Source organism: Squalius cephalus, assembly GCF_949319135.1.
Source record: "Squalius cephalus genome assembly, chromosome: 11".
Lineage (NCBI taxonomy): Eukaryota > Metazoa > Chordata > Actinopteri > Cypriniformes > Leuciscidae > Squalius > Squalius cephalus.
Genome location: NC_137132.1, coordinates 2,029,680 through 2,056,026, shown reverse-complemented (window position 1 = coordinate 2,056,026; position 26,347 = coordinate 2,029,680). Strand labels below are relative to the sequence as shown.

The 26,347-nt window shown below is 37.6% G+C and overlaps 1 protein-coding gene across 2 annotated transcripts; it reads left to right on the top strand.

The window, feature by feature from the left end:
- Positions 1-1,087: 1,087 nt before the first annotated feature.
- On the top strand, positions 1,088-25,091 carry LOC307167418 (protein NLRC3-like). Of its 2 annotated transcripts, none has more exons than XM_079886511.1 (11): positions 1,088-1,182; positions 3,292-3,388; positions 3,581-3,694; positions 5,737-5,850; positions 6,358-6,519; positions 7,871-9,598; positions 14,593-14,664; positions 15,167-15,340; positions 15,705-15,878; positions 17,267-17,440; positions 18,495-25,091. In XM_079886511.1, the coding sequence occupies exons 2-11, from the start codon at positions 3,339-3,341 to the stop codon at positions 18,511-18,513; spliced, it is 2,781 nt and encodes a 926-aa protein (XP_079742637.1). In that variant the 5' UTR covers positions 1,088-1,182; positions 3,292-3,338; the 3' UTR covers positions 18,514-25,091. The 2 variants fall into 2 exon arrangements, with proteins under 2 accessions (XP_079742637.1, XP_079742636.1); XM_079886510.1 differs by lacking the exon at positions 1,088-1,182 and adding an exon at positions 2,600-2,769.
- The last annotated feature ends 1,256 nt before the right edge of the window (positions 25,092-26,347 follow it).

Genomic DNA, 26,347 nt, shown 5'->3' with positions numbered 1-26,347 from the left:
TAGCCTATTAGAAAGATTACAAAATGAGCATATATCGCCTATTGTTTATTGGGCGACAGAACAAAAATGGTTAATATGAACCTTTAAATTAAAATAAATTACAAAATATGTTTGTAACAATATGTACATAAGTTACTTGTCAGGTATTGTTCACAAAAACAAGCATTAGATGAATAGTTGCCGTTTAAACCGTTATGTTTCATCCGTCCCACCCCTGAAACAAAGCACAATACCGTTCAAAGTCAAATTTGACTTAAATCATTCTATATTTGTACCGAATAACATATGATACTAAGAGAACACATTTGTGAGTTGTTAATCACAAAAACATAAAAAATCTATCTGTAACCTTATCTTAGAAAACAACATTTAGCCTATCTGAAAAGTTTTTCAACTGTCCTGGCTCTCCCCTGCTGATTTACCCTGCATATTCTTTAGGTATCTCTGACAGGTGGATAAAGGATATTAATCAAATTCAGTTTAAATTTCTTTGGCAAAAAGAAAGGACTTTCAGAACTGGATGGATAAAGGTGTCTGGTCCATTGCACACATTATGGATGGGGAAGGAAAATTCCAATGAAAAATACAATATTAGGCTACTCTGAATTTATATGTCTTTGTCTGGTTCAGACTTCTAATCTTTAAGACTCATGTGTAACAAAAAAGCCCTTAAACTATGTAATCTTCTGAAGGTATTTTCTGATGATAATATTTTATGTATGTACTTTTTTGTTCTTTACATCTCTTTAGGTTTATGTTGTTTATTTATTCTGTTTGCTGCTATTTGGACTTCTTGGAATTGTATTAATATTTGTCTTTTTCAGGGTTTGTTTGGAATTTTGTATGTTTCTTCAAGCATTAAAAATCATCTCACTCTAGGGGATCTCACTTAATCTTATCCTGTATTTTACAGAGTATATGTATGTTTTGATTTGAGACATGAATAAGAATTTTTTTATTTTTTTCCCGCAGGATTCATGTGATTTTCAGGGACTGATGGGGCTGTTCTGTGATTTATTTTTTCTCTCTCCAGTCAAAGTAGGTCATGTGCCGAATCTAGAAAAACCTGTTAGACTACATACTCTTTACCGAACACAAAGTTCAGTTCAACTGAAGGTGTTTTTCAGGCTGTGCCGTGAAGGAGAAAACATGATATATTAACGAAGAACTAACGTCAAAATAGTAAGTACTTTCATGAAATATTTCAGTGCACTGGGACACATGGATCATCATATTTGCTTTCAAGGTGAAGTGAATGACTGAAATTAAATATGCCTTGGCTTATAGATTATTACATTACATTTAACAGAGTGTTAAATAACACAAATCACAGTGTTGTAAATATAAAAATTTGAATTTGAAAATTAGAATTTTGGTAGATTTACAATGCTAATATAGCCATGGAATGCGTCATTACAGTCTGTAAATATCTCTTAAAAACACAATGCAATCACTAGTAAGACTTCCTGTTAATAAAGTATCTGGTAAGAATCTATTCTATATTATCAATGCATTAAATCACATTACACATTAATATAAATAAATAAAATAAATTAAGTGATGTCTCATGTCTGAAGTCAAGGACAGGCGTCCAATCACATTGTAACCAATGACATTTGAGGTTATTAAAACAGTAGCCTAAGTCCCGCCCCTCGAATGCCAAAAATAAAAGTGTTCGAGCCAGAGCCGTTAAATATGATATATATGTTTTTCAACGGCTCTGGTTCGAGCGAGCAAAAGCAGCAGGCGAGAGGAGATCAAGCGCGAGAGCGTGAGAATGATCATGCGCGCGCGCGCGAGGGCTTGTATTGCGTGCAGAGGAGATGTCATGCGCGCGCGCAGGGTTTGAATGAGCTCGCGAGTTCCTGTTTCCTCGCGTGTAGATCTGTTATCCTCTCGCGAAAGTCATTTACTGCGCGCGCCAGAATCAGTTGTGCGCTCCGTTAATTTTGTCATTGATTTGTCGCCATAGTTTATGTCTATTGCGAGTCACGCAGGTACTGTGATACTCCGCAGCGGTTTAAAATAGTTTGAATAAACACTTATTATAGGCGAACCGTATGATTCAGGATAAGACCAAAAACACAGGTTGGAAGATGGATTCATGATGAAATCGCTCATTATATGTTTTTTATTTATCACGTTCGGATAATTAAACCTAATTAAACACCTGTGGAGCACATTCTGATAATCAAACTTAATTAAACACGAGTGGAGCACACTTAGTTAACCAACCCAATCAACGAGTTAAGGGGTGCATATATATACATGTGTATATATATATATACATGTATATAGGCTATATATAATCTAACAGAATAAGAAGACAGAAAAAATACAGTGTGTCAAAAGTTTGGACATGATAGGAACTTTCTATAGTTAAGAAAACTAACGAATATTTTCTTAAGAGAAGAGAGAAAAACAAAATTGAATGAACGACCAAATATATAAAAATAAATTAACAGATAAAAACAAACTGAAAAATACGCGAGTGCTTTTTTTGCGCAAAAAACACAATTTACCACTTTATTTACAAAGTCTGCACTCATACGCATGCGTCGCGGTGCTCTCGTGAATGCGCGTCTCTCTCTCTCTCGTCACACATAGAAAGTGAAAGTAAGTTCTCCTATCGCCATTTTGAGCAGGTAAAATACGTATACCTATACTATACGGAAAAAACCGAGCCGGTGTTTATCAACGTTTAAGAAGGAATTTGATGATGTTAAAGCTGGAGGATTTGAGATCCTGTATCGTAAAAGTTTGATCAAGGTGAGTGTTTATTTGTGATGACTTCCTCAATATGAATCTCTGGCATTTGACATTTTAAGTGATTGTTTGTTTGATATGAAATCTTAAAGGGTTTCTTTCACTTCAATGTTTCTTTTGTGTTTGGCGGGTAGGGATTTGTTTTCTTTTTCACCTGACAGCGTTACTTGGTTTCAGTTATTTAATCGTTTGTCTGTGAATAGGCCAGCCTGATCTCATGAAAATGCATCTCTATTGCACGCATTGTGTTTATCGTGCAATTTATACGCGAAAATGAGTTTTTACGTGCATATGATACGCAGTTTTCGCGTGCATTTGATACACACTTTATTGCGTGTTATACACACGCACCCCACACACGACTCCTACCCATGCGTATAATATGCACGTAATTGCACGATAAACTATAGAGACGCATTTACCGGGGGTTTGAGTTAACACAGTCAAATGATCATTTTTCTCCCACACTAAATTATGAAGGTTGTTCAATCATTTAATTTAGTGTGTGAATGTTTTTTCATTCAGAGTCAGTGGAGGAGATCAAACTCATCAGATTCTCCTGCAGCTTCATCATGGCTGATTCACAAGGATCCAGAGATGAAGATTTATCTCTAGGATGCAGGTACTTTCAACAAACACTGCAAAATATTGTATTGCATTACAGAAAAAGATCAGTTTTTGACTAACTAACATGAAATATTAAATAAAAATATCAAAAAGTTAACTCAAAGTGATTTAAGATTAATTATATATGGTTCCTCTCATAAAGAACAAACACAGTAATCTAAAGGATTAAACTGAAACTCTATTCCAGTTCAGTCCAGCAGAAGAGCTCAAACCCAGAGTCCAGCTGTGTGTCTATGAAGAGTAACCGCTCTATGGATCCGCCAGAAGTGTTCAAGAGTGGAGACAAACGACCTAATCTCAGGTATATAATTTTTTATAAAAGATGTACTTATAGTATGACACTATTGAATTAGATGCATCATTTATCTCAGTCAGTCTAATACTAGCAATGACATCACGTAAGTGTAAGATGATGATATAAGTTTACACCTTCATATAATGGAGTAGGTGTAAAACTGAGTGGATTTGTCTAACCGCTGGTTCAGATTTGTTGAAAGCTTCACAGTGTCTGGTCAGAACAGTGATGCTTCACAGCAAGAGCACCGTTACTAGAGTACAGTAAGGTGGTTTATCTTTAAAGGTCAGCAAAACATTGGTCTCTTTAGTCGGTAGAGCCTTCGTCCTTCATTGTGCCATTGAAAAGAATCATGTGATCGTCGTTGTGATGGCTAAGGCCACACTTAACAAATAATTTATTTGAATGGTTCTAGTTTTCTCTTTTTATTTTTTGCATTACAAATTGATATTTCGTTTGCTTTAAGGGATTCGTTTTTTTGTGTCTGCTTATTTATAAATTTCTATGTATTTAGTTTATTTCTTTAATATTATTTACCCAGAACATTTGTACTGCATGTGCTATGTTGTCTCTTAAGCCAATAATGATATAATAGATAATAATGATGATAATTATAATAAGGAACAAAGGCTTGGAATTAAAAAGGGCGTGGCATTTCCTGGTGTCCTTTATATCTTCGGTTGGGAATTATGGGAAATGTAGTTTTTGGGACAATATGTGTTGGGGTTGTTTGTTAATTTGAATGTGTTTAAAGGAGATATATGATTTGGTCAGGATTGCTAAAGGGCTTCATTTTCTGTGGCTGAATTAGTTCTGGTGAGGGATCCTTGAGAAATATCTGAGACCCAGAACTCTAATGTGCTGCTGTCCTATTTATTAGTTACAGTTTTTTTTCTCTCTATTTCTTCTGCATAATTTTTTTTATCAATACCTACGTGTTGCAGTCAATAAAAATACACTTTGTTGACTCTGTGAATATCTCCTGAAAATTTTATGGAATAACCTTTACAGTCGTAGATGTTCACCTGAGTTGAATCAATCTATAATTCTATAGTTCTTTTCAATTTGTTTGTTTTGAGTTCCTAATTCCTAATATTACCATTTTTCTCAGTCGCTTTGGTAATTTTTTTGAATCATGATTAACATTTGTTAACATAACATAAAGTTAATTTCTCAAAATAATTATAATCAAAGTTTGAGCTAGTCACACCACTGAGTTACAGATGTTAAAGGAGAACTCCGGTCAATTTTAACATTGAGCTAATTTTTTTGTACATTTGGAGTGCTGTCAATACAGAGAACAACGACAAAAATCGGTGTTGCCTACACCGAGTTATTCTATTTTTAAAATTTGCACCCTGTTGACTTCAATGGGGCAAGTTTTAAACCTGCTTTTAGCCTCTTAACATCCTTGATGTGTCATTACAAGTGCACAGAAAATGTGAGTGATTCCTTCAGAGTGAACACGGTGAATCTGACTGCAGTAGATGTGAAAGATATGTATAAAAATGATGTTATTTAAGCCAGCGCAAATACCTGTTTACATCCTGTTTTCGGTTGAAGTCCAAAGTAGTCGATTGCCGAGTTCACGCGCATAGGTTTAGTTACCTATGATCACGCGCGTGAACTCGGCAATCGACTACTTTGGACTTCAACCGAAAACAGGATGTAAACACAGGTATTTGCGCTGGCTTAAATAACATAATTTTTATACATATCTTTCACATCTACTGCAGTCAGATTCACCGTGTTCACTCTGAAGGAATCACTCACATTTTCTGTGCACTTGTAATGACACATCAAGGATGTTAAGAGGCTAAAAGCAGGTTTAAAACTTGCCCCATTGAAGTCAACAGGGTGCAAATTTTAAAAATAGAATAACTCGGTGTAGGCAACACCGATTTTTGTCGTTGTTCTCTGTATTGACAGCACTCCAAATGTACAAAAAAATGAGCTCAATGTTAAAATTGACCGGAGTTCTCCTTTCAAGCCAAAAGTGTCACAACACACCGTGGTCTTTCCTTTTTTTATTTTTTTTATTAAACCAGTTCAGTCCAGCAGAAGAGCTCAAACCCAGAGTCCAGCTGTGTGTCTATGAAGAGTAACCGCTCTATGGATCCACCAGAAGTGTTTAAGAGTGGAGACAAACGGCCTAATCTCAGGTATATCATTTCTATAAAAGTTATGTTTATAGTATGACACTTTTGAATTAGATGCATCATTTATCTCAGTCAGTCAGTCTAATATTATCAATGACATAAACTAAATGTAAGATGAGATTTTTTCCACCTTTTATATAATGGAGTTGGAGTAAAATTGAGCATATTTTTCTAACCGTTCGTTCAGATTTATTGAAATCTTCAATGTCTGGTCAGAACAGTGATGTTTCATAGCAAGAGCACCGTTTCTAGAGTACAGTAAGGTGGTTTATCTTTAAAGGTCAGCAAAACATTGGCTTCTTTAGTCGATTGAGCCTTCGTCCTCCATTGTGCCTTTGAAAAGAGTTAATTTCTCAAAATAATTACTATTAAAGTTTGAGACAGTGCAAAACACCACTGAGTTCCAGACGTTAAAGCAAAAGTGTGACAACACTCCCTGGTCTTTCCTAAGACAGAAGATTCCTGTAAAAGTGCACAACATTTATCTGTATGCTTTTTATTTTCACTTAGTTTTAAAACCAGTTCAGTCCAGCAGAAGAGATCAAAACCAGAGTCCAGCTGTGTGTCTATGAAGAGTAACCGCTCTATGGATCCGCCAGAAGTGTTTAAGTTTGCGTACAAGCCTGTGATTCAACCACAAGACTTTAATGAAAGCATGTATCCTGGTTTCAGGTAAAATGTAGGACTTTTGTTGTTATTTAATTTTAGGTGCTGCACTTCACATCACAAATCACTCAAACACATGATTAATGATTAAAGGTCCCGTTCTTCGTGATCCCATGTTTCAAACTTTAGTTAGTGTGTAATGTTGTTGTTAGAGTATAAATAATATCTGTAAAATTATAAAGCTCAAAGTTCAATGCCAAGCGAGATATTTTATTTAACAGAAGTCGCCTACAAAAAACGGCTCGATTGGACTACACCCCTCTACTTCCTTCTTTAGTGATGTCACTAGAACCGTAACCTCCGCCCACAGGAATACAGGAGTATTGATGGCAAAATGTCAACAGACGTGGTTGATGTTTATCTATAATCGGATACCGTAAAAGTTTAATTCGAAGTTGTTAGTTTGCTCTGTCCATTTCACCACGGACTGTTTGTCTAACCTGGGATAATATCAAGCACAGGCTTCTCTCAGCGTTTCATACTGACGAAGGGGGCAATTTCAACTATATTCCAGCAAGCGGTAAGTAGTGATTTAATATGGAAGTAGCGATCAACTTCACATCGTTTCTCTTAGTAGGATGAAAATAATCTTACTTAAACTGTGATTAATATACAGAAAGCGATCACAGAACAATCCCTTTCCAATCGCCCAAGCTGTCAATAACACAGTGCGAGTTTATCTGGACACTTGCCAAAACTCGTTATGAAATCAATGACACTGTTACACTGCACAACGAATCTCTTACTGTATTTATATACATCATGTTTGCATTGGTGAAATCATTAGTGAGAGTGCAGAAACTGCGTTGCAATGATAAGATCTTTCACGCGATCAACAGGCTGTCATCTGCTCAATGCTCATCATCACTGCAACCTTTTATGTGATGGGAATAGATCATTCTAAATACTTAAAAAACTTCTCACGATTCGTTAATCCAGATAGCTGTAATAGTAAAAAAGTATAATAGCTGTAATAGTAAAAGTTTTCCAGATAGTTCCACATGTAATGCCAGATATTTCATATGCAAGCATGTCAGCCAATCACAGCAGAGGGCGTTTACATTGAAGTCTCACAGCAGACACGCCCCTTCAAACAGAGTGTTCAAACCAGGGAATGAAATCAGGCTAGGAAATATGCCTTTTATTTCTAAATTCTAACAATTTTTGATCTAAAAAACATACTAACATTATAAGGGCACCCCTGGAAACATTATAAAATAATAAAAATAATCCATGGAATGGGACCTTTAAAACATTTTAGAAATCTAATGATGTTCTGTGTCCCATAAATAGTTTTGTAATTTATGGCTTTTTACTGCTCTGACTTGTGTAATAATGTGGTATTTTAATCTTACAGCCATGACTCTAAACCTGCTGAAGTCCTCAACACATTGAGATCAAATCTGAGACAGAAGTTTGAGTGTTTGTATGAGGGAATATCAAAGCAGGGAAACCCAACACTCCTGAATGAGATCTACACAGAGCTCTACATCACAGAGAGTGAAAGTGGAGAGATCAGTAATGAGCATGAGGTGAGACAGATTGAGACACAGTCCAGGAGAGCAGAAACAGAGGACACACCGATCAAATGCAGTGACATCTTTAGACCTTTACCTGGACAAGACAAACCCATCAGAACTGTGCTGACAAAGGGAGTCGCTGGCATTGGGAAAACAGTCTCTGTGCAGAAGTTCATCCTGGACTGGGCTGAAGGGAAAGAGAATCAGAACGTCCAGCTCATATTTCCACTTGCTTTCAGAGAGCTCAACTTGATGAAGGACGAAACACTCAGTCTCTCAGATCTTCTTCATTTCTTTTTCCCTGAAACCAAAGAAATGGACATATTCAGTGATGAGTATAAAGTGTTGTTCATCTTTGATGGTCTGGATGAGTGTCGTCTGTCTCTGGATTTTCAGAGTGATGTGAGGTTGTGTGATGTGACTGAATCAGCCTCAGTGGACGAGCTGCTGACGAACCTCATTGTGGGGAATCTGCTTCCCTCTGCTCTCATCTGGATCACCTCCAGACCAGCAGCAGCGGATCTCGTCCCCTCTGAGTGTGTCCATCGAGTGACAGAGGTACGAGGCTTCAGTGACACACAGAAGGAGGAATACTTCAGGAAGAGAATCAGTGATCAGAGTCTGGCCGACAGGATCATCTCACACCTGAAGTCCTCAAGGAGCCTCTTTATTATGTGTCACATCCCAGTGTTCTGCTGGATCTCAGCCACTGTTCTAGAGGAGATGTTGAGTGAAGCAGAGAGAGGAGAGATTCCCAAGACTCTCACTCAGATGTACACACACTTCCTGCTCATTCAGGCCAACATCAAACATGAGAAGGACTATGAGAAGAAAGTGAAAGATGAAGACATGATTGTCAAACTGGGGAAATTGGCTTATCAGCAGCTTGTGAAAGGCAACCTGATCTTCTATGAGGAAGACCTGAGCGAGTGTGGCATTGATGTGACAGAAGCATCAGTTTACTCAGGATTGTGCACTCAGATCTTCAGAGAGGAGTTGGGCTTGTATCTGGGGAAAGTCTTCTGCTTTGTTCATCTGAGCATTCAGGAACATCTAGCAGCTCTATATGTGCATCTCTCCTTTATCAACAATAACATCAATGTGTTTGACCAGATTACCAAACCAGCTAATGAAGACACAGTTTCACTATCTGATCTCCATCAGAGAGCTGTGGATGAGGCTTTAGACAGTAAAAATGGGCATCTGGACCTTTTCCTTCGTTTCCTTCTGGGTCTGTCAGTGGAGTGTAATCAGAGTCTCTTACAAGAACTAAAGACACAGACAGCAAACAGCTCTCACAACAATAAGAAAACAGTTGACTATATTAAAGAAAAGATCAGTGAGAATCCCTCTCCAGATAAATACATCAATCTGTTTCACTGTCTGAATGAACTGGGTGATCTTTCTCTAGTGAACGAAGCTCAACCTCATATGAGCCGTGGAGGATTACGTGATGTGAAACTCTCCTCATCTCAGTGGTCAGCTTTAGTGTTTGTGTTGTTGTCCTCAGAGGAGACACTGCAGAAGTTTGACCTGTATAGATTAATTGGAGTCATAAACGATCAGTAAGTAACACTGAGTGTAATCATTACAGTCTAAAATATTATGAACGAAGAGAAACTCAGAGATCAGAGGTGTTTAAATCACGGGGCACAGATTGATTTCTGGGATATTGTACATAATTTGCGGGTGTTTCTCAAACCGTGGCTGTGTCCTAGTAAGGCTGCATATCTCGACTGCCACGTCATCAAGCACCTCTGAAAGCCGTCTCAGTTTGAAGGATCTTTTGAAGACAGACTTCATTTTGTGTCTTTAATTCAGCTCATTTTGAAGAATACATCAAGTATATCCTTTGTGTTCTTCGATCTCCCACAATCATTTGCACACATTCCAATTAATGTAAAAGAACTGATGGAAAACGAGTCGGCACTGAGTTTATCTGAGTTCATTATGAAATGTAAGACATAGGGCTGGGTATCGTTCAAAATTTTTCGATACCGATAACAGTTCCTGAACGATTCTTTTTTTCAATACCAATTTTATGAACAGATAATGTTATAGCAGAGGCTGTAACATTAATGTGAAGAGGGGGAAAAAAACAAGAAAGCTAAACTGTTAATGCAGCTAACCTTAAGGATAAGCACACTTTACAAGATGGCTAGTTTAATGTGAGTTAATTGCGTTTTAAATTTAATTTAGCTTAATTTAATTTAACTCAAAATGTAAATTAAATTAAATTGTATTAATCAAAAAGCATGTGTAATTAATTTAAACCATGAAACTTGTTAATTTAACAGCAATTTATTAAGTTTAACAAAAAATACATTCATAATGTTTTTTTCTTCCAAATTCCATTTTATTTTTACCCAGTTCTGCGCTTTCCATTTAATTTTGTCTATATTCTATTTTAATGGTTTAATCAAAACACATCTAATTCATTGAATTCATAAAAACAACTTAATCTCAGAAATGATCACCACGGCAAATCAAGACTTCGCAACGGTGGTGTGTGTGTGTGGAGTGTTTAAATAGTGTTTTTGTGATGAACTGCAGGTGTGTGTAATCAGTCCCAGGTATGAGGGCCTATGGGATTTGTAGTCCAAATAGCAACAGTCAATATTCTGATGAGAGCTCCCTCTGGTGATCTGGAGGAAGCGGAGAGGAAGCCTCTCCTGTAACAGAGACACAGATGGCTGTCATTCACTGTAGTACATTAATATAAAAGCCAGTTAATATAAAAATATTTAATAGAAAGTATTTTTCAGAAATTAAGTTTTAATAGCATTTTTGTGCCGTGACAGTCGGGCGAGAACATGTGTGACGTAGCCATGCACACTTACTAGAGCGTCTCATTCTAGTGTTTAATGCTGAGGACTCGAGTCTACAAGACTCAGAAGTACCTGTGTAACTTCATTTTCTAAGAAGGCTTTCTTAGTTATTTCTTTCTTATTTTCTGAAGGCTATCAAAGGAAACTCATTTGACCGTTGTGTGCGCACCGTCTGCGCAATCACAAAAATTGGGCTGTAAGCGGATCCTCCTGATGATGAAAATTACATCACGCGGACGGCCAAAGTAAACTTGTTAAAACAGTTAATCGCCTTGATGGCGTTCCTGGTGGCGTTTAGCTCTTCACAGTGGCGTAGCGGACGGGCACGCAGAGCATATTAAGTTATCTTAAAAAAACTTTTATCATTAAATTACAGTTAATTTGCCCCACAATAATTTCATAGCGCATCACCGCATAACTGACACGCTTGAGGATAAGAGATTAGATTAACTTACTTCTCATTTAACACAAAATACTTATTGATTCATGAAAATTATTTTTTTTTTCACTGTGGGCCACAAGAGAAGTATTAAGCAAATAAATTAGACTAATGTCTCATCATAATTTTTCTTTATCACCAGTTGCTTGCAAAATGATAAACACCGATTCACATTGTGTTCGTTATTTACCATGACAATAAAACTAAGTAAATTATTAAATAAACAAGTAGGTAAATAAAAAAAAGTAACAACCAAACAAACTTGTGTGCTTAAAATTTCTGTGAAATATTTGCTGATGCAGGTACAAAAACACTGCCACAGCAACTTTGACAAGAAAAAGAAATCTGTGTTGGCTGAATACGAGGCTTCTACAGTTAGATACTAAAACAACTTTTTCACATGTCCTTTATAAAGCAGTGTTGAATTAATAAAATATTTAATGGTATTTAGGAAGGTATAATGTATTATTTACTTGTGATATGAATTAGGTAACACTTTATAATAACTGCACACTATTTAGAAGCATATCTATAATGTTTAATAATTGTATTTTCATACTTTATTAATGATCAATTTATCATTTCTAAATGAAGTATAGCATTATTTACAAACCAGTTATTGGGGAGTTGTCAGTGATTCATAAGATCACTTAAGGCGAGACACGGCAGGCAAAAACATCGTTTTTTTTTCACTGGTCAATTTTGAGATTTTGGGTTATTTGTCTTCAATAACATGTATTCTTTCAGACTTGTGCTGAAAAAAAGCCCAAAATACACATTTAGGTCTTTATTTTACTACACTTTGTCTGTTTGAGTGTGCAGATATCGCCTAAATTCATCAAAAGTTGGCGTTCTAAATCATCCCGCTGCTCCGCGATCGCTGTCTCTACCCCATCATAAAATACACCGTTGGAAAGCTCTCTCTTTTCTGTACAATGCTGTCGGATCCAAATATGGTCATTTCCTGTCTATCAGCAACCAATCATGCAAGTAAAACAGGCGATTTAACTCGAAATGCGCAATCTCATTGGCTGATGCCAATTTCTGACAACGTGATTCGTCCAGAATCATCACGTGACGCGCTCTGGTGTTTCCGCGGTAGTTCAAAATGTCGAAAGATATGCGTGTAAAATTCTCTCAGAGAAGCCAAAAACAGTTGTCATTAGCTAGAAGACACAAGGGATTACCAACAAAGACAAAAGATTATGAAATGCCATCACATAGTGCATGGGTCTTCACAATTTTTTTCATCAGCCGCACTGATAGGACAAAGTCAGTAGGAGAGCCATACGTCGTCCTTTCAGTTTCGGTTCTCAATCGATCAAGTATTTACATGTTCTCTCGATAAACCACCTCTTTTAATCCGATCGAAATTATTTGTAATATAGCTGACACTTTGAGTTTGTAATGGGTTATGTTATAGCCCTACTTATTTTTAAGGTTTTTAAGAAATATCTGTAGTGACTGGCTGCATGATATCGCCGCATTTTTTTACAGCCATGCGAGCCACAAATTAAAGCTTATTGGTTACTAATTATGAATCATTCAAAATATCAATATTTAGAACATTGGAGAAAGCAAACAAAGTAGACTAAATTGTTATTTGACAGAGTATCTGCACACTGTCAGAGAAGAAGAGACGGATCCTGACTAAATACAGGCTCAGTGACCACCAACTGGGTCAGACAGAGATGCACTTCCTCCTTCACTGGGAAAAAGTATCATCATCACTAAGTGATTTACACCTTGGACAAATAGCCAAAAGAATAAAACTTCCCAAAGTTAGCACCAGAAAAGAAGCTGGAAGTTCTGGGTACAGCAGCTCCACTGACAGCTAAATATGATCTGCCTGAGGGACTGTGATATACTGGTATTTAGTTTTTCCATTCCACCTGTGTGATGGACAGTTGATGTGTTGTTTTGGATGTTATGATCAGTGATGGATGAAGCAATAATGAGTTTTGGATGTTAAACAGTGTGATACATGGATTTTACTTGGACCTAAAGCATAGTTTGTCTGTAATTCATGGCTTTCAATAGAAATTAGTGGAATTTTGCCATAAAAATCTTTAAAGGCCGTTTTCTCAAAATGAGTTTTTTCTTGCACTCCTAGTGACGATTTTCCACTTCTGTAGCACCTACATACACCAAACTTTACAGTTGTATTCCTAACTATATTGTGAAGATTTGTTCAGAGGGATTTGTTGATATATCATTCTTGGCCTGATTTATATGACATTTTATGCCTAAAAATAGGGCGGAAATCAATTTTTTAAGGCTATTGCCAGTATTTTCTGATTTACAGGGTAACAAAAGGGTATATTCATAATCCCCTCTGAACATGTCTTTACATTGAATATATCAACAAAATGCAAAAATAATTTTGAACCTTGTTTTTTTCAATGGTCAGATTCGTCACTTCAAAATATATGCAAATTAGCGCATATTTAATTAGATATAGCCTCATTAGCATATTTAACAATACAATTACAGAAAACTTGCCATGCATTTTTTTCTCCTATTCATGTGAGTAATCAACTGGTAAAGTTTGATGGTGATATCTGTAAGTTAACAATTTTACCCTATTCACCTGTAGTGTCTCGCCTTAAGTGTAAGTAAATGTAGTAAATGCAGGTAGTTATAAAGCATTTAGTAGTGGTCAGTTAACTATTTTTGTGAGCTCATCTAAAGTGAGTACAAGTTATGCCTTGTAAAGCATTTATAAAGGGCATTTAAAGGCTCATTGATCTAAACAGAAAAATAGGCCTTTTTTTGTTTGTTTTTTAAAATTATTCCATAATTTAATGAGGGCCCAGTTCTGGACCCGTTTGTCCCCCTCTGTCGGCGGGCGTGCCAGAGATAGTGGGTTCAAGCCCCGTGTGGGACGACTTTATAAAAATGTGTGTATTGTTGTCATGTCTATATTATTCAAGCGTTGTACTAATCTTTTTTCCTCTTGGATTAGAAATAAGTATGTCTTGTTCATTCTGTGTTCATTCTCATCTGAACTTCTGTTCATTTTGAGTTCATTTTCACCTATACTTCTGAACCAGCTGTTTTTAATTTTAATTTCACATTCTGCTGTTTTTGTTCTTCTGGCTCTTCACTGCTGTTGGTGCTTAAATGCTTGCTGCGCTGCTGTGCTTACAGTACTTTTTGCTTGCTGTACTTGCTGTACTTGCTGTGCTTGCAATGCCTTTCAGGGGATTGGCCCCGGATTGCTGCTTGCAGCTATATTTATTATTATTATTAGAATTAATAATTAAATTATTTATTTTTTATTTTCAATTAGTAACATACAAAACACAGCAGTTGAAGTTCTTCAGAAGCTGCTGCCTGTGGTTACAGCAACTAGATCAGCTGTGTAAGTAACACTGAGAACAAGCATCACTGTTAAAACATTATAATATTTCTTACTTAAACATTATAAATTAATGGTTTAATAAAAAAAAACGAGTGTCACACTTCACCTTTTAAACCCTCCACCTATCTGACCTGATTTATGATCTACTTAACCATTTTTTATGATATTTGTGTGAGAAATTTATTTTCAAATATATGCATTTATTATGTATGTATGTATATAAACATTTATATTCAGACTTTTTATATTAATTTTAATTTAAGTATAAAGACATTTATATTTAGGGAAAGAACAGATGTATTCAGTGTCTTCCATTTTATCAGTTTTATATCATCTTTCTCCCTCACATAGAGACATAATCTCTTAGAATAACAGTTAAACTTACTGATATATTGAATTCATTGTTTAAAAAAATAGATATTGCACAAATTATAAACACAAGAAAAACAAAGATTTCTGTTTTGATCTGAGAGAGTGAAGAGTGTGTCATTGTTCTCTACAGGTTGATAAATTGTGGTGTGACAGATGAAGGTTGTGCTGCTCTGGCTTCAGCTCTGAGATCAAACCCTTTACACCTGAGAGAATTATATCTGTCATATAATAAACTAGGAGACTCAGGAGTGAAGCTGTTCTCTGCTGGACTGGAGAATCCTCACTGTAAACTAGAGAAACTGGGGTAAGATCATACGTGATTTTCACATGAACTGTCACTGCCCCACACACTTCCTCTCTTCTACTTAAACTAACAATCTAAAGTCAGGACTTTAGTACATGAAGAACAAGATGAATTCAACCTTAATGACCATCACATCTATCTTTTTTTCTATGATTACCTTTACACATTATTTAATGTGACACAAATAATTAATATAAGTTTTTATATAAGCTTTCCCTCTCACACAAACACACACAAATAACATGGTGAATCTCACTTACATCAAACATTGTGATCTGTGCTTTTTTTTTAAATAATGAAGTCTGTTGATTCGATCTGTGTGTCTGATCAGAGAGAGTGATGTGCATGTCATTGTTCTCTACAGGTTGGTTAATTGTGATGTCACAGATGAAGGTTGTGCTGCTCTGGCTTCAGCTCTGAGATCAAACCCCTCACACCTGAGAAATCTGGATCTGTCACATAATAAAATAGGAGACTCAGGAGTGAAGCTGTTCTCTGCTGTTCTGGCGAATCTTCACTGTAAACTGGAGGATCTGGTGTAAGATCATCTCTACCATAAAGACTCGGAGTGAATAAGGATTAATATGTAGATAGTGCATACAATAGTGCAGATAGATAGTGCAGCGGTGAGGAGTCTCCCTGAAGAGGAGCATTTACATCTTAATATATTATTATCCCCCAAAAGAAAGTAAAACTAACAGTTAAATAAACTGGTCTAGTTCACATTTCAACATGTTTCTGTCTATAAATAGATACATTTACATGTATGACATTAGGCTTCATGTTTTTACTTCAATCTCATTTCATAAAGTACTTTTAGTCTGGTACCAGTTTAACTAGTAGCTACAATGTAAAGTATACTCATATATATATATATATATATATATATATATATATATATATATATATATATATATATATATATATATATGAATAACTTAGACAAAGAATATTTGTTTTTGATATAATTTACATAATTTAAAAATAGAGACTCCAAGCTTTGTAAAGACATACGTCTCAAGTCTGTGTGACAAACATTCGCTGAGTTACAGAATGAAATTCACATTGAGAGAGATGGCAGAACGTGCATCATGTTTATTTTCTTTATTTTACAAAAATAATACAGAACCTGCTACAAATAAGACCATTACTCATCCAGACATCCATCCCCATCCTGAAGCAGTGGCGGTTCTACATTGAATTACATCCTGGGCGAGACCCCCTTTGAGTATCCCCCCCCCACACACAAAATTCTGGGGGTGCACATAATACTTAGATCTACTGTATTTACGGGAATACTCGACTAGGCATTTTGAAATATTTCTGTGTTTATTTGGCCGTTTAGGCGTGCACCCGAAGACAAAAGCTGCTTGTCCGTGTTGCGCTCGGAGCGCACACACAGCATCCTGTCAGTTTAATTCAGTTCTCTTTCGTGACTTATCGCACTTTTAATATTTCTTTTCAGTATAAAGTACATCCTGCACATCTTTCATTCATGTTTTGTTATTAATAACTTTAAACAGAATCGTCAACTGAAATATACGCGGATTATCACAAATACGACACATATAGGACATAAGGGTCTCTGCGGCAAAAGTGAAAGTGAAATGTTTCGAAATGTCTCTTTGCACAGCAAAGCTCCCGTTTCAATAAAAGGATATATTAAATTTTATATAGCCTACTTTTACATTTTTGCTGCTTTTGCTGTCATGACACATGATATTTGGTTGCCGATACGATATGTATTATAATTTTTAAGAATTGCGATTCTAAAATATTGCAATTCGATATTGCAATGTATTGCACTTTTTTTAACTCTAGACCATGGGTAAAAGTTAAATCATACACTTATACAGACTGTACATAATGTATAAGATAAGATGTTTATCTTTAGATATAGGCTTAATGTGTCATTGTTCTCTACAGGTTGAGTTTTTGTGGTGTCACAGATGAAGGTTGTGCTGCTCTGGCTTCAGCTCTGAGATCAAACCCCTCACACCTGAGAGAACTGTATCTGTTTGGGAATGAACTAGGAGACTCAGAAGTGAAGCTACTGAAAGATCTGAAGGATGATCCACATTATAAACTGAAGAAACTAGAGTAAGAATAGTTTTTGACGATTTTCATCTTCATATTTTCATTTAAAGTTGAAATGGCTGTTTTACTCGCTTGAAATAAAATGAAATTGTACCAGGTTCAGTAACACCACGTGTGTGTGTGTGTGTGTGTGTGTGTGTGTGTGTGTGTGTGTGTGTGTGTGTGTGTGTGTGTGTGAATATTTTGTCTGAGATCATCAGATAATGAGTCTTAAATTCAGCTTCAGTTTCTGTAGGTCTCTGAACTTTAAACTGTGTTTAATATGAGTTTAATTCTGCTCATAGTGTTGTGTCTGACTGTTTAGCTTTCCCCCTTTAACTGTCTCTAAGTGTGTGATAATCTGAGATTTGGGTTGTTTGTTATTTACTGATATTAAATTTGTAGTGTAATGATAATTTCTGCTTTTTCTGTATCAGCTGTCCGTTGTGTGAAAGTGACCTTTCATGTGCTTTTGATTTTGTAAATTGACTTTGAGTATCAGATAGAAGCTATATTATCATTTTTGAGAATAAATTGATAAAGATTATCTAGTCAGTTTTCTTATGAAAAGAAATTTCTTATTTCTGTGTTTTGCCAGATGAGAAGTTTATCTATGTATCATCTTTTTACTCTTTTAATTCATTTTACAACTTTATCACATCTCTTTTACATTTACATTTAGCTGACGCTTTTATCCAAAGCGACTTACAATTGCTATATATGTCAGAGGCGGGTCTCTCACACCAAAGGCATGTGTATTATCCATTGCGCCACACCACCCCTCACAATTTCAAAGTCGCCCCACACTGGTCTCGAACCCACGACCGGAATGGTTCGGGATTCATGACGCATGGTTGAATAGATTGCGCCACCCAGAGGACACTTTTAATTTCTTTTATAACTGTTTTAATTTTCCTTATTTTTATTTTGTGATTATTTTAAGTCCTTTCTGTAAAGCACTTTGAATTGCCATAGTGTATGAAATGTGCTATATAAATAAACTTCCCTTGTCTTGCCAATGAAAATATGTGACATACGTAATATCTCATACTGCATATGTTTGTGTGTTTTATTTTAGGTATAAGATGCCAGTCTGATCTTCTGATGATCATCTGATGGTGAATAAGGATCCACTGCAGAGACTCACAGTCAATAGAATCAACAGAGACTGAAGATACAGTGACTTCAATGTTATAACTTCACTGTTGTCGTGGTAACTTCCAAGATAGTGTGTAACAGTGCAGACGTGTTTTTGTTTGTCCCGTGTAAATAGTTTGTAATAGTTCGTTATTAGTCTGTTTTTCCATATATTTATTTCCGCGCCCAGCCACCGCGACTGGTCTGCCGGCGTAATTGTCCGACATGGTCTCAATGGGCTTTTCCTCTGTGATGTTGCCGAAGTTGCATCCGCTAGCCCTGGCCTGCTAGCACTGAACGCCGTGCCTTCCGCTCGCCTAGTGCAGTGCCCATTGAACTGCTCCCTAGCTTACCTCTTTGCTGCTCATCGGATCCTGATTACTCGGCTTCACAGCTGATGCCTGCGGGACTGTTTGGTTATATGGTATTTCATTCTGTTTATTTATTTGCTAGGCCCCAGATCCTGTATGTTGCACATCACATTTCTTTATCTGACCCTTTTTGTCCATATATCGCCATTACCTGCCATGTCTTTTGATTAACTGTGTTTGTTTTTATGCCCTTTTCTTATTTCAATATGCTTTGTCTGCTGCTGTTTAGTTTAGCTATTATTGTTTTATTTTACTGTAGAGCCCCCAGTCCCGCTCAACATGTCTCTGATAGCTCCTTTGTCTAACCCCCCACACATGCAGAAACCTCACGTGATTTAACTGGTGTCTCCAGAGATGCAACCTCTCTCTTCATTACCCAACGCCTTGGTCTACCTCCACTGAACTCACATTTTACTATATACTTGTCTATACATTATGTCCTCAATCTATTCCACCATGCCCAGAAATCTGCTCCTTTTATTCGATGTACCCAACATACTAGAAGACCAGTTCTCAAAGCTCTTAGCCATATACTTATTCTACTCCTCCTCTGTTCCTCTAATGATGTAGAGGTAAACCCAGGTCCTGCAGCTCCCAGCATTACACCTATTTCCCAGGCGCTCTCATTTGTTGACTTCTGTAACCATAAAAGCCTTGGTTTCTTGCATGTTAATATCAGAAGCCTCCTCCCTAAGTTTGATTTATTCACTGCTTTAGCACATTCCGCTAAACCTGATGTCCTAGCTGTGTCTGAATCCTGGCTCAAGAAGGCCACTAAAAATTCTGAAATTTCCATCCCCAACTACAATATTTTTCCATCAAGATAGAATTGCCAGAGGTGGAGTTGCAATCTACTGAAGAGATATCCTTCATAACTCTGTCATACTGTCCAGGGCCGGGTTTCCCAATAACGATGTATCTTAGCTCTTAAGAGCGCTTTCTACGTGCAAGGTTACGAAAGCTCGCAGCAATTCCACGAGCGTTTCCCAAAAATGCACTTAACATGACACGCGAGAACGCGCTCTACGTGCTACTTAAGAGTCGCTGTCCATTCGTGAAGTTCTGAAATATAACCTTATATGGAATCGTATTTCTGAACGTTTAACCTAATAATTGTCATCTGTTGTGGATTAGCAATCAAGGCAAGTCTATATAAAGCATCTACAGGCGGAGGCACTGACAAAATTGCTGAAAAAAAAAAAAGGATACCTTTTAAAAAGATGAAATTAATGTCCTTTTAGAGGAGATAGAGCAAAACAAAGATGTAATTTTTAACAGATTTAAAGGATTTCTTTTATTTATTTTTTGTTCATTAATTTACTTTTGATTAAAATTATTAGATTAAATTATTTATATTTTTTTGTTTTGTTTTCTGACCTTTTTAATTATTTAATTTATACATTAATTTAACCAACAACAAAAAAGAGTAATAAAGTGTACAATAAAGTACAATCAAAACCTTATATTATAATCACATTGCATTTGAATAAAGTTAAAGGTGTAATCTGCTGGTTGTCCTGCAGGTGTCCTCATAAATCTGTCTTCTTACGATGCACTTGGGGATGTACGATTACTCCAGAGCACTCGTAGTTCTACGAAGATTTTCAAGTGCTACTTAAGCTACGATGCTTTTGGGAAACAGACCGTAATATTAAGATCAGTCGTACGATCGTTTTTACGATCAACTTAGGCTTACGATGCTTTTGGGAAACGCAGCCCAGGTCTGAGCCCAAACAGTTTGAGCTTCTACTTTTAAAAATCCACCTTTCCAGAAATAAGTCTCTTACTGTTGCTGCCTGTTATAGACCCCCCTCAGCCCCCAGCTGTGCCCTGGATACCAAATGTGAATTGATTGCCCCCCATCTATCTTCAGAGTTTGTACTGTTAGGTGATTTAAACTGGGATATGCTTAACGCGGTTCTTCAATATAAGATAGATGCCCTCAATCTCACACAAATTATCAAGGAAACCACCAGGTACAACCCTAAATCCGTAAACATGGGTACTATCATAGATATCATTCTGACTAACTTGCCCTCCAAATACACCTCCTCTGTTTTCAACCAGGATCTCAGCGATCACTGCCTCATTGCCTGCATTCGTAATGGGTCCACGGTCAAACGACCACCCCTTATCACTGTCAAACGCTCCTTAAAACTCTTCTGCGAGCTGGCCTTTCTAATCGATCTGGCCTGGGTATCCAGGAAGGATATTGCCCTCATCCCGTCAGTAGATGATGCCTGGTTGTTCTTTAAAGGGGTCATATAATGCCATTTTTGTACAAGCTAATATGATTCTTTAGGGTCTAAATTAAAAGTTTGTAATATACTTTAATTAAAAATTCTCATTAGTATTGTAAGAAAACACTAATTTTACCTGGTCAAAAACAGCTCTGTTTTCAGCACGCCGTTTAAGTGCATGTGTCTTTAAATGATAATGAGCTTTGCTCACCCCGCCCCTCTGTTCTGTGCATACACCGTTTTTAATAATAACACAATAACCATAACGCGTTGTTCATTATAAATGTGGGATTATGAATTATATTGAGAACGTCGTACATAGAAAACATGCCGTAATGTACCCTGAGTGTAAACAGCCGCATTCATCGTGAAGCGTGCAGCAAGCGATTTGCAAAGATTAATATAAATATTAATATAAAGGTTAATAAAACGTTACACTCACTTCTTCTTCTGGAGGTGCAGCAGGAACACGAATAGTTGGTACCGATCCTTTTTTCAGGAGCAGCTTCTTAGCAAAACCTGCTTTATATTGACCTCGTTTGTAAAGCAGTCTGGTGTGTGAAATGATTCGCGCAAACATGAAAGCATTGACGTTGATCGTGGGGAATATTCCCTTCGAAAACAAACTCAGCCACTGCGTCTTCAGCGGTTCGGATTTAGGAACATCAAAATGACTGCTGTGTTCGTTATTACACCCAAGAACAGAACACCACATTCGCTTAGACGCCATTCTGCTCATAGACAGTGCTCCAGTCCAGTGTATCAACAATGACCGCGCCGGTCCGCGCGGACTATGATTGACAGCTCGCTCACGAGCGAGGGCGGGTCTGTGTTAAAACGCTGCTGTCAATCAACAATCGTGGGAGGGGCGTCGATTTTGTGACGTCACAAAATCGAACGGCTTGATTTGAGATGGGGGAAAACATAAGAAGATTAAAAAAAACACTGGATGGATTTTTATCATTTTATGATGGTTGTGTACAGGCACTGCCAACACACATTTCAGTACAATCAACTTGTAAAAGTGCATGTAACATTATATGACCCCTTTAAAAGTGCTTTCCTTACCATCCTAAATAAGCATGCTCCTTTCAAAAAACTTAGAACTAAGAATAGATATAGCCCTTGATCAACACAAAAACATCTTGTGGCGCACTGCATTAGCATCGAATAGCCCCCGTGATATGCAACTTTTCAAGGAAACCAGGAACAAATATACACAGCCAGTTAGAAAAGCAAAGGCCAGATTTTACAAACAGAAATTTGCATTCTGTAGTACTAATTCCAAAAAGTTCTGGGACACTGTAAAGTCTATGGAGAATAAGAGCATCTCCTCCCAGTTGCCAAATGCATTGAGGCTAGGAAACACTGTCACCACCGATAAACTCACATACGATAATTGAAAATTTCAACAAGCATTTTGCTATGGCTGGCCATGCTTGGCCATGCACCTGGGTACCTGTACCCCGTCCATCAGCTCTGTACCCCCTGCAGCAACCTGCCCAAGCCCCGCCCATTTTTCCTTCACCCAAATCCAGACAGCTGATGTTCTGAAAGAGCTGCTAAATCTGGACCCCTACAAATCTGCTGGGCTAGACAATCTGGACCCTTTCTTTTTAAAACTATCAGCCAAAATTGTTGCAACCCCTATTACCAGTCTGTTCAACCTCTCTTTTGTATTGTCTGAGATCCCTAGAGATTGGAAAGCTGCCACGGTGTGGTGGAAACTTTATTTTCATTGATTTTAGTAGATTTAGCAAAGGAATGCCATATGGGTTCCTTATCTGTATTTCTGGGTACGGGAACCTTGTTTTCTGTTTATACAGCTGGAAGGTATGTTTGAGACACTCAGAAGACGGTTGGGCAGTGACCTCTGACTACAGAGGTGAGAAGACCCCTGGGCTGGGGAGGTCTTAAGGGTAGCAATAAAGTTCCTTTTGTTCCTCTTGTCTAAACAAGTGGGTGATAAGAGATAGCTTTGAAAAGAACACTATAAAACTGCCAGCCAACTCTTCCTCTGGGTCTTACTCATCCTGCAGCTCGACTGTGTGATTGACTAAGTCTTATTCTTGCAAGAATAAATACTTTTAAAAGACAATTAGAATCAGAGTGTCTCTTACGCAGTGATAATTGTTTTATAGAATATTTACCACAACCCCCTCTTCAAAGGGGGAGACACTCTAGACCCAAACTGTTTTCGACCTATATCCATCCTGCCCTGCCTTTCTAAAGTCTTCGAAAGCCAAGTTAATAAACAGATCACTGACTACTTCGAATCCCACCGTACCTTCTCTGCTATGCAATCTGGTTTCCGCGCTGGTTATGGGTGCACCTCCGCTATGCTCAATGTACTTAACGATATCATAACTGCCATTGATAGAAGACAGTACTGTGCAGCCGTCTTCATCGACCTGGCCAAGGCTTTTGACTCTGTCAATCACCGCATTCTGATTGGCAGGCTCAACAGCCTTGGTTTCTCAAGTGACTGCCTCGACTGGTTCTCCAACTGCTTCTCAGACAGAGTTCAGTGTGTAAAATCAGAGGCCTTGCTGTCCGGTCCCCTGGCAGTCTCTATGGGGGTGTCCCAGGGTTCAATTCTTGGGCCAACTCTGTTCTCTATATACATAAACGATGTCACTGTTGCTGCTGGTGACTCTCTGCTCCATCTCTACGCAGACAACACCATTCTGTATACATTTGGACACTGTGTTAACTAACCTTCAAACAAGTTTTAATGTCATACAACACTCCTTCCGTTGCCTCCAACTGCTCTTAAATGCTAGTAAGACTGAATGCATGCTTTTCATTCGAACGTTGCCCGCACCCGCCCACCAGACTATCATCACTACTCTTGACGGGTCTGACTTAGAATACGTGGACACCTACAAATACCTAGGTGTCTGGTTAGACTGTAAACTCAACTTCCAGACTCACATTAACCATCTCCAATCCCAAATTAAATCTTGAATCAGCTTCTTATTTCGCAACAAAGCCTCTTTCACTCATGCTGCCAAACATGCCCTTGTAAATCTTACCATCCTACCGATCCTTGACTTTGGCGATGTCTTTTACAAAATAGCCTCCAACACTCTACTGAGCAAATTGGATGTAGTCTATCACAGTGCCATCCGTTTTGTTACCAAAGCCCCATATACTACCCACCACTGCGACCTGTATTCTCTCATTGGCTGGCCCTCACTCATCGCCAAACTCATTGGCTCCAGATCATCTATAAGTCTTTATTAGGTAAATCACTGCCTTATCTCAGCTCGCTGGTCTCCATAGCAACATCTACCCATAGCATGCACTCCAGCAGGTATATTTCACTGGCCAGCCCCAAAGCCAACACCTCCTTTGGCCGCCATTCCTTCCAGTTTTCTGCTGCCAATGACTGGAACGAATTGCAAAAATCCTTGAAGTTAGAGGTTCCTATCTCCCTCACTAACTTTAAGTATCAGCTGTCAAAGCTGCTTATCGATCACTGCACCTGTATATAGCCCTTTTGTAAATAGCCCACCCTACTACTTTATCCCCATATTTCTTTTAATTTTTAATTTTAATTTTGTATTTTTTTTTAAAACTTCCGCTCATGTTGCACTCCAGTATTTCTACTTGCACATCATTACTTGCACATTCCATCATTCCAGTGTTAATGCTAATCTGTCATTTATTTTGCCACTATGGTCTATTTACTGTCCCATCTTCCTAACCTTACTGCATTTTGCACTACATTTGCACTTTGTATATAGATTTTCTATTGTGATATTGACTGTACGTTTGTTTATTCCCCGTGTGTATCTCTGTGTTATTGTTTTTGTCGCACTGCTTTGTCTTGGCCAGGTTGCAGTTGTAAATGAGAACTTGTTCTCAATTGACTTACCTGGTTAAATAAAGATGAAATAAAAAATTAATAAATTAAGACATTTAGATTCCAACAATCCTCTGACAGACTTGATGAGGCAGCAGTGAAACACCTTTTATTTCACAGCAGCAAATTACAGTTTCTCATTCATAGATTAACCATTTTATTTGTATAAACACATAGTATAAACTCAAAAAGGTTGGAGTTTTGTTACAGAGAAAATATAGAGCCTGAATGTGTTTGTCTTTGTGTTGTACCATAAGAGGGAGTCAAAGACTAATGAAAGATTCATTTTTCATAATTATTAGGGAAAAAACAGTTCAAGCTCACTTTTGGAAAACAAACAATGGAAGCTTGAGTGTATACATCATGTTTTTAATAATAGTTGTATTACATTTGTATTAATGTATTAAAGGGGTCATATTATGCATTTTCATGTTTTCCTTTTTCTTTAGTGTGTTATGGAGCTGTTTGTGCATGTATAAGATCTGAAAACTTACAAAGCTCAAAGTCTCCTACAAAAAGATTTATTCTATCTAATGCCCGGTACACACTGTATGATTTTGGGCTGTTCCAGACGAAAGATGAGCAACATGAGCATGTTGTTTTACCTGAGACCTGAACCCTATTAGTCTGAGGCATGACGCCTTTTCCTCATATGAGTGAGGTCTGAGGATGTCCTAAAATGTTCATCGTAGTACGAACGTCTGTCAGTTCCAGTGAAGGTGCAGCAGTCGCGACTCTCTGCAGCTGATCTCAGGTCAGATCAATTCTGTTTTAGGAGCTTTGGGTTCACTGACCTACAAACAGGCCCCGCCCACTCTGACCACACCTCTCACACACACACACACACACACACACACACACACACTCACTCGCTCTCTCACTCACTCACACACACACACACACACACACACTCTCTCACAGACACACTCACTCATACACGCACACACTAACTCTCACAGACACTCGCATACACACACACACACTCTCTCTCTCCCTCTCCCTCACACTCTCTCTCTCACACACACAAACACACACTTACTCTCTCTCATACACACACTCACTCATACACACACACTCACTCTCACACACGCACACACACACACTAACTCTCTCTCACAGATGGCTCCCTATTAAATATCGTATACATTTTAAAATATTGCTGATTACTTACAAAGCACTAAATGGTTTAGCTCCACAGTACTTAAGCGAGCTCTTAACGCATTATAGTCCTTCACGTCTATTGCAATGTCAAAATTCCGGCCAGTTTATAATACCTAGAATATCAAAATTGACTGCTGGCGGTAGATCCTTTTCC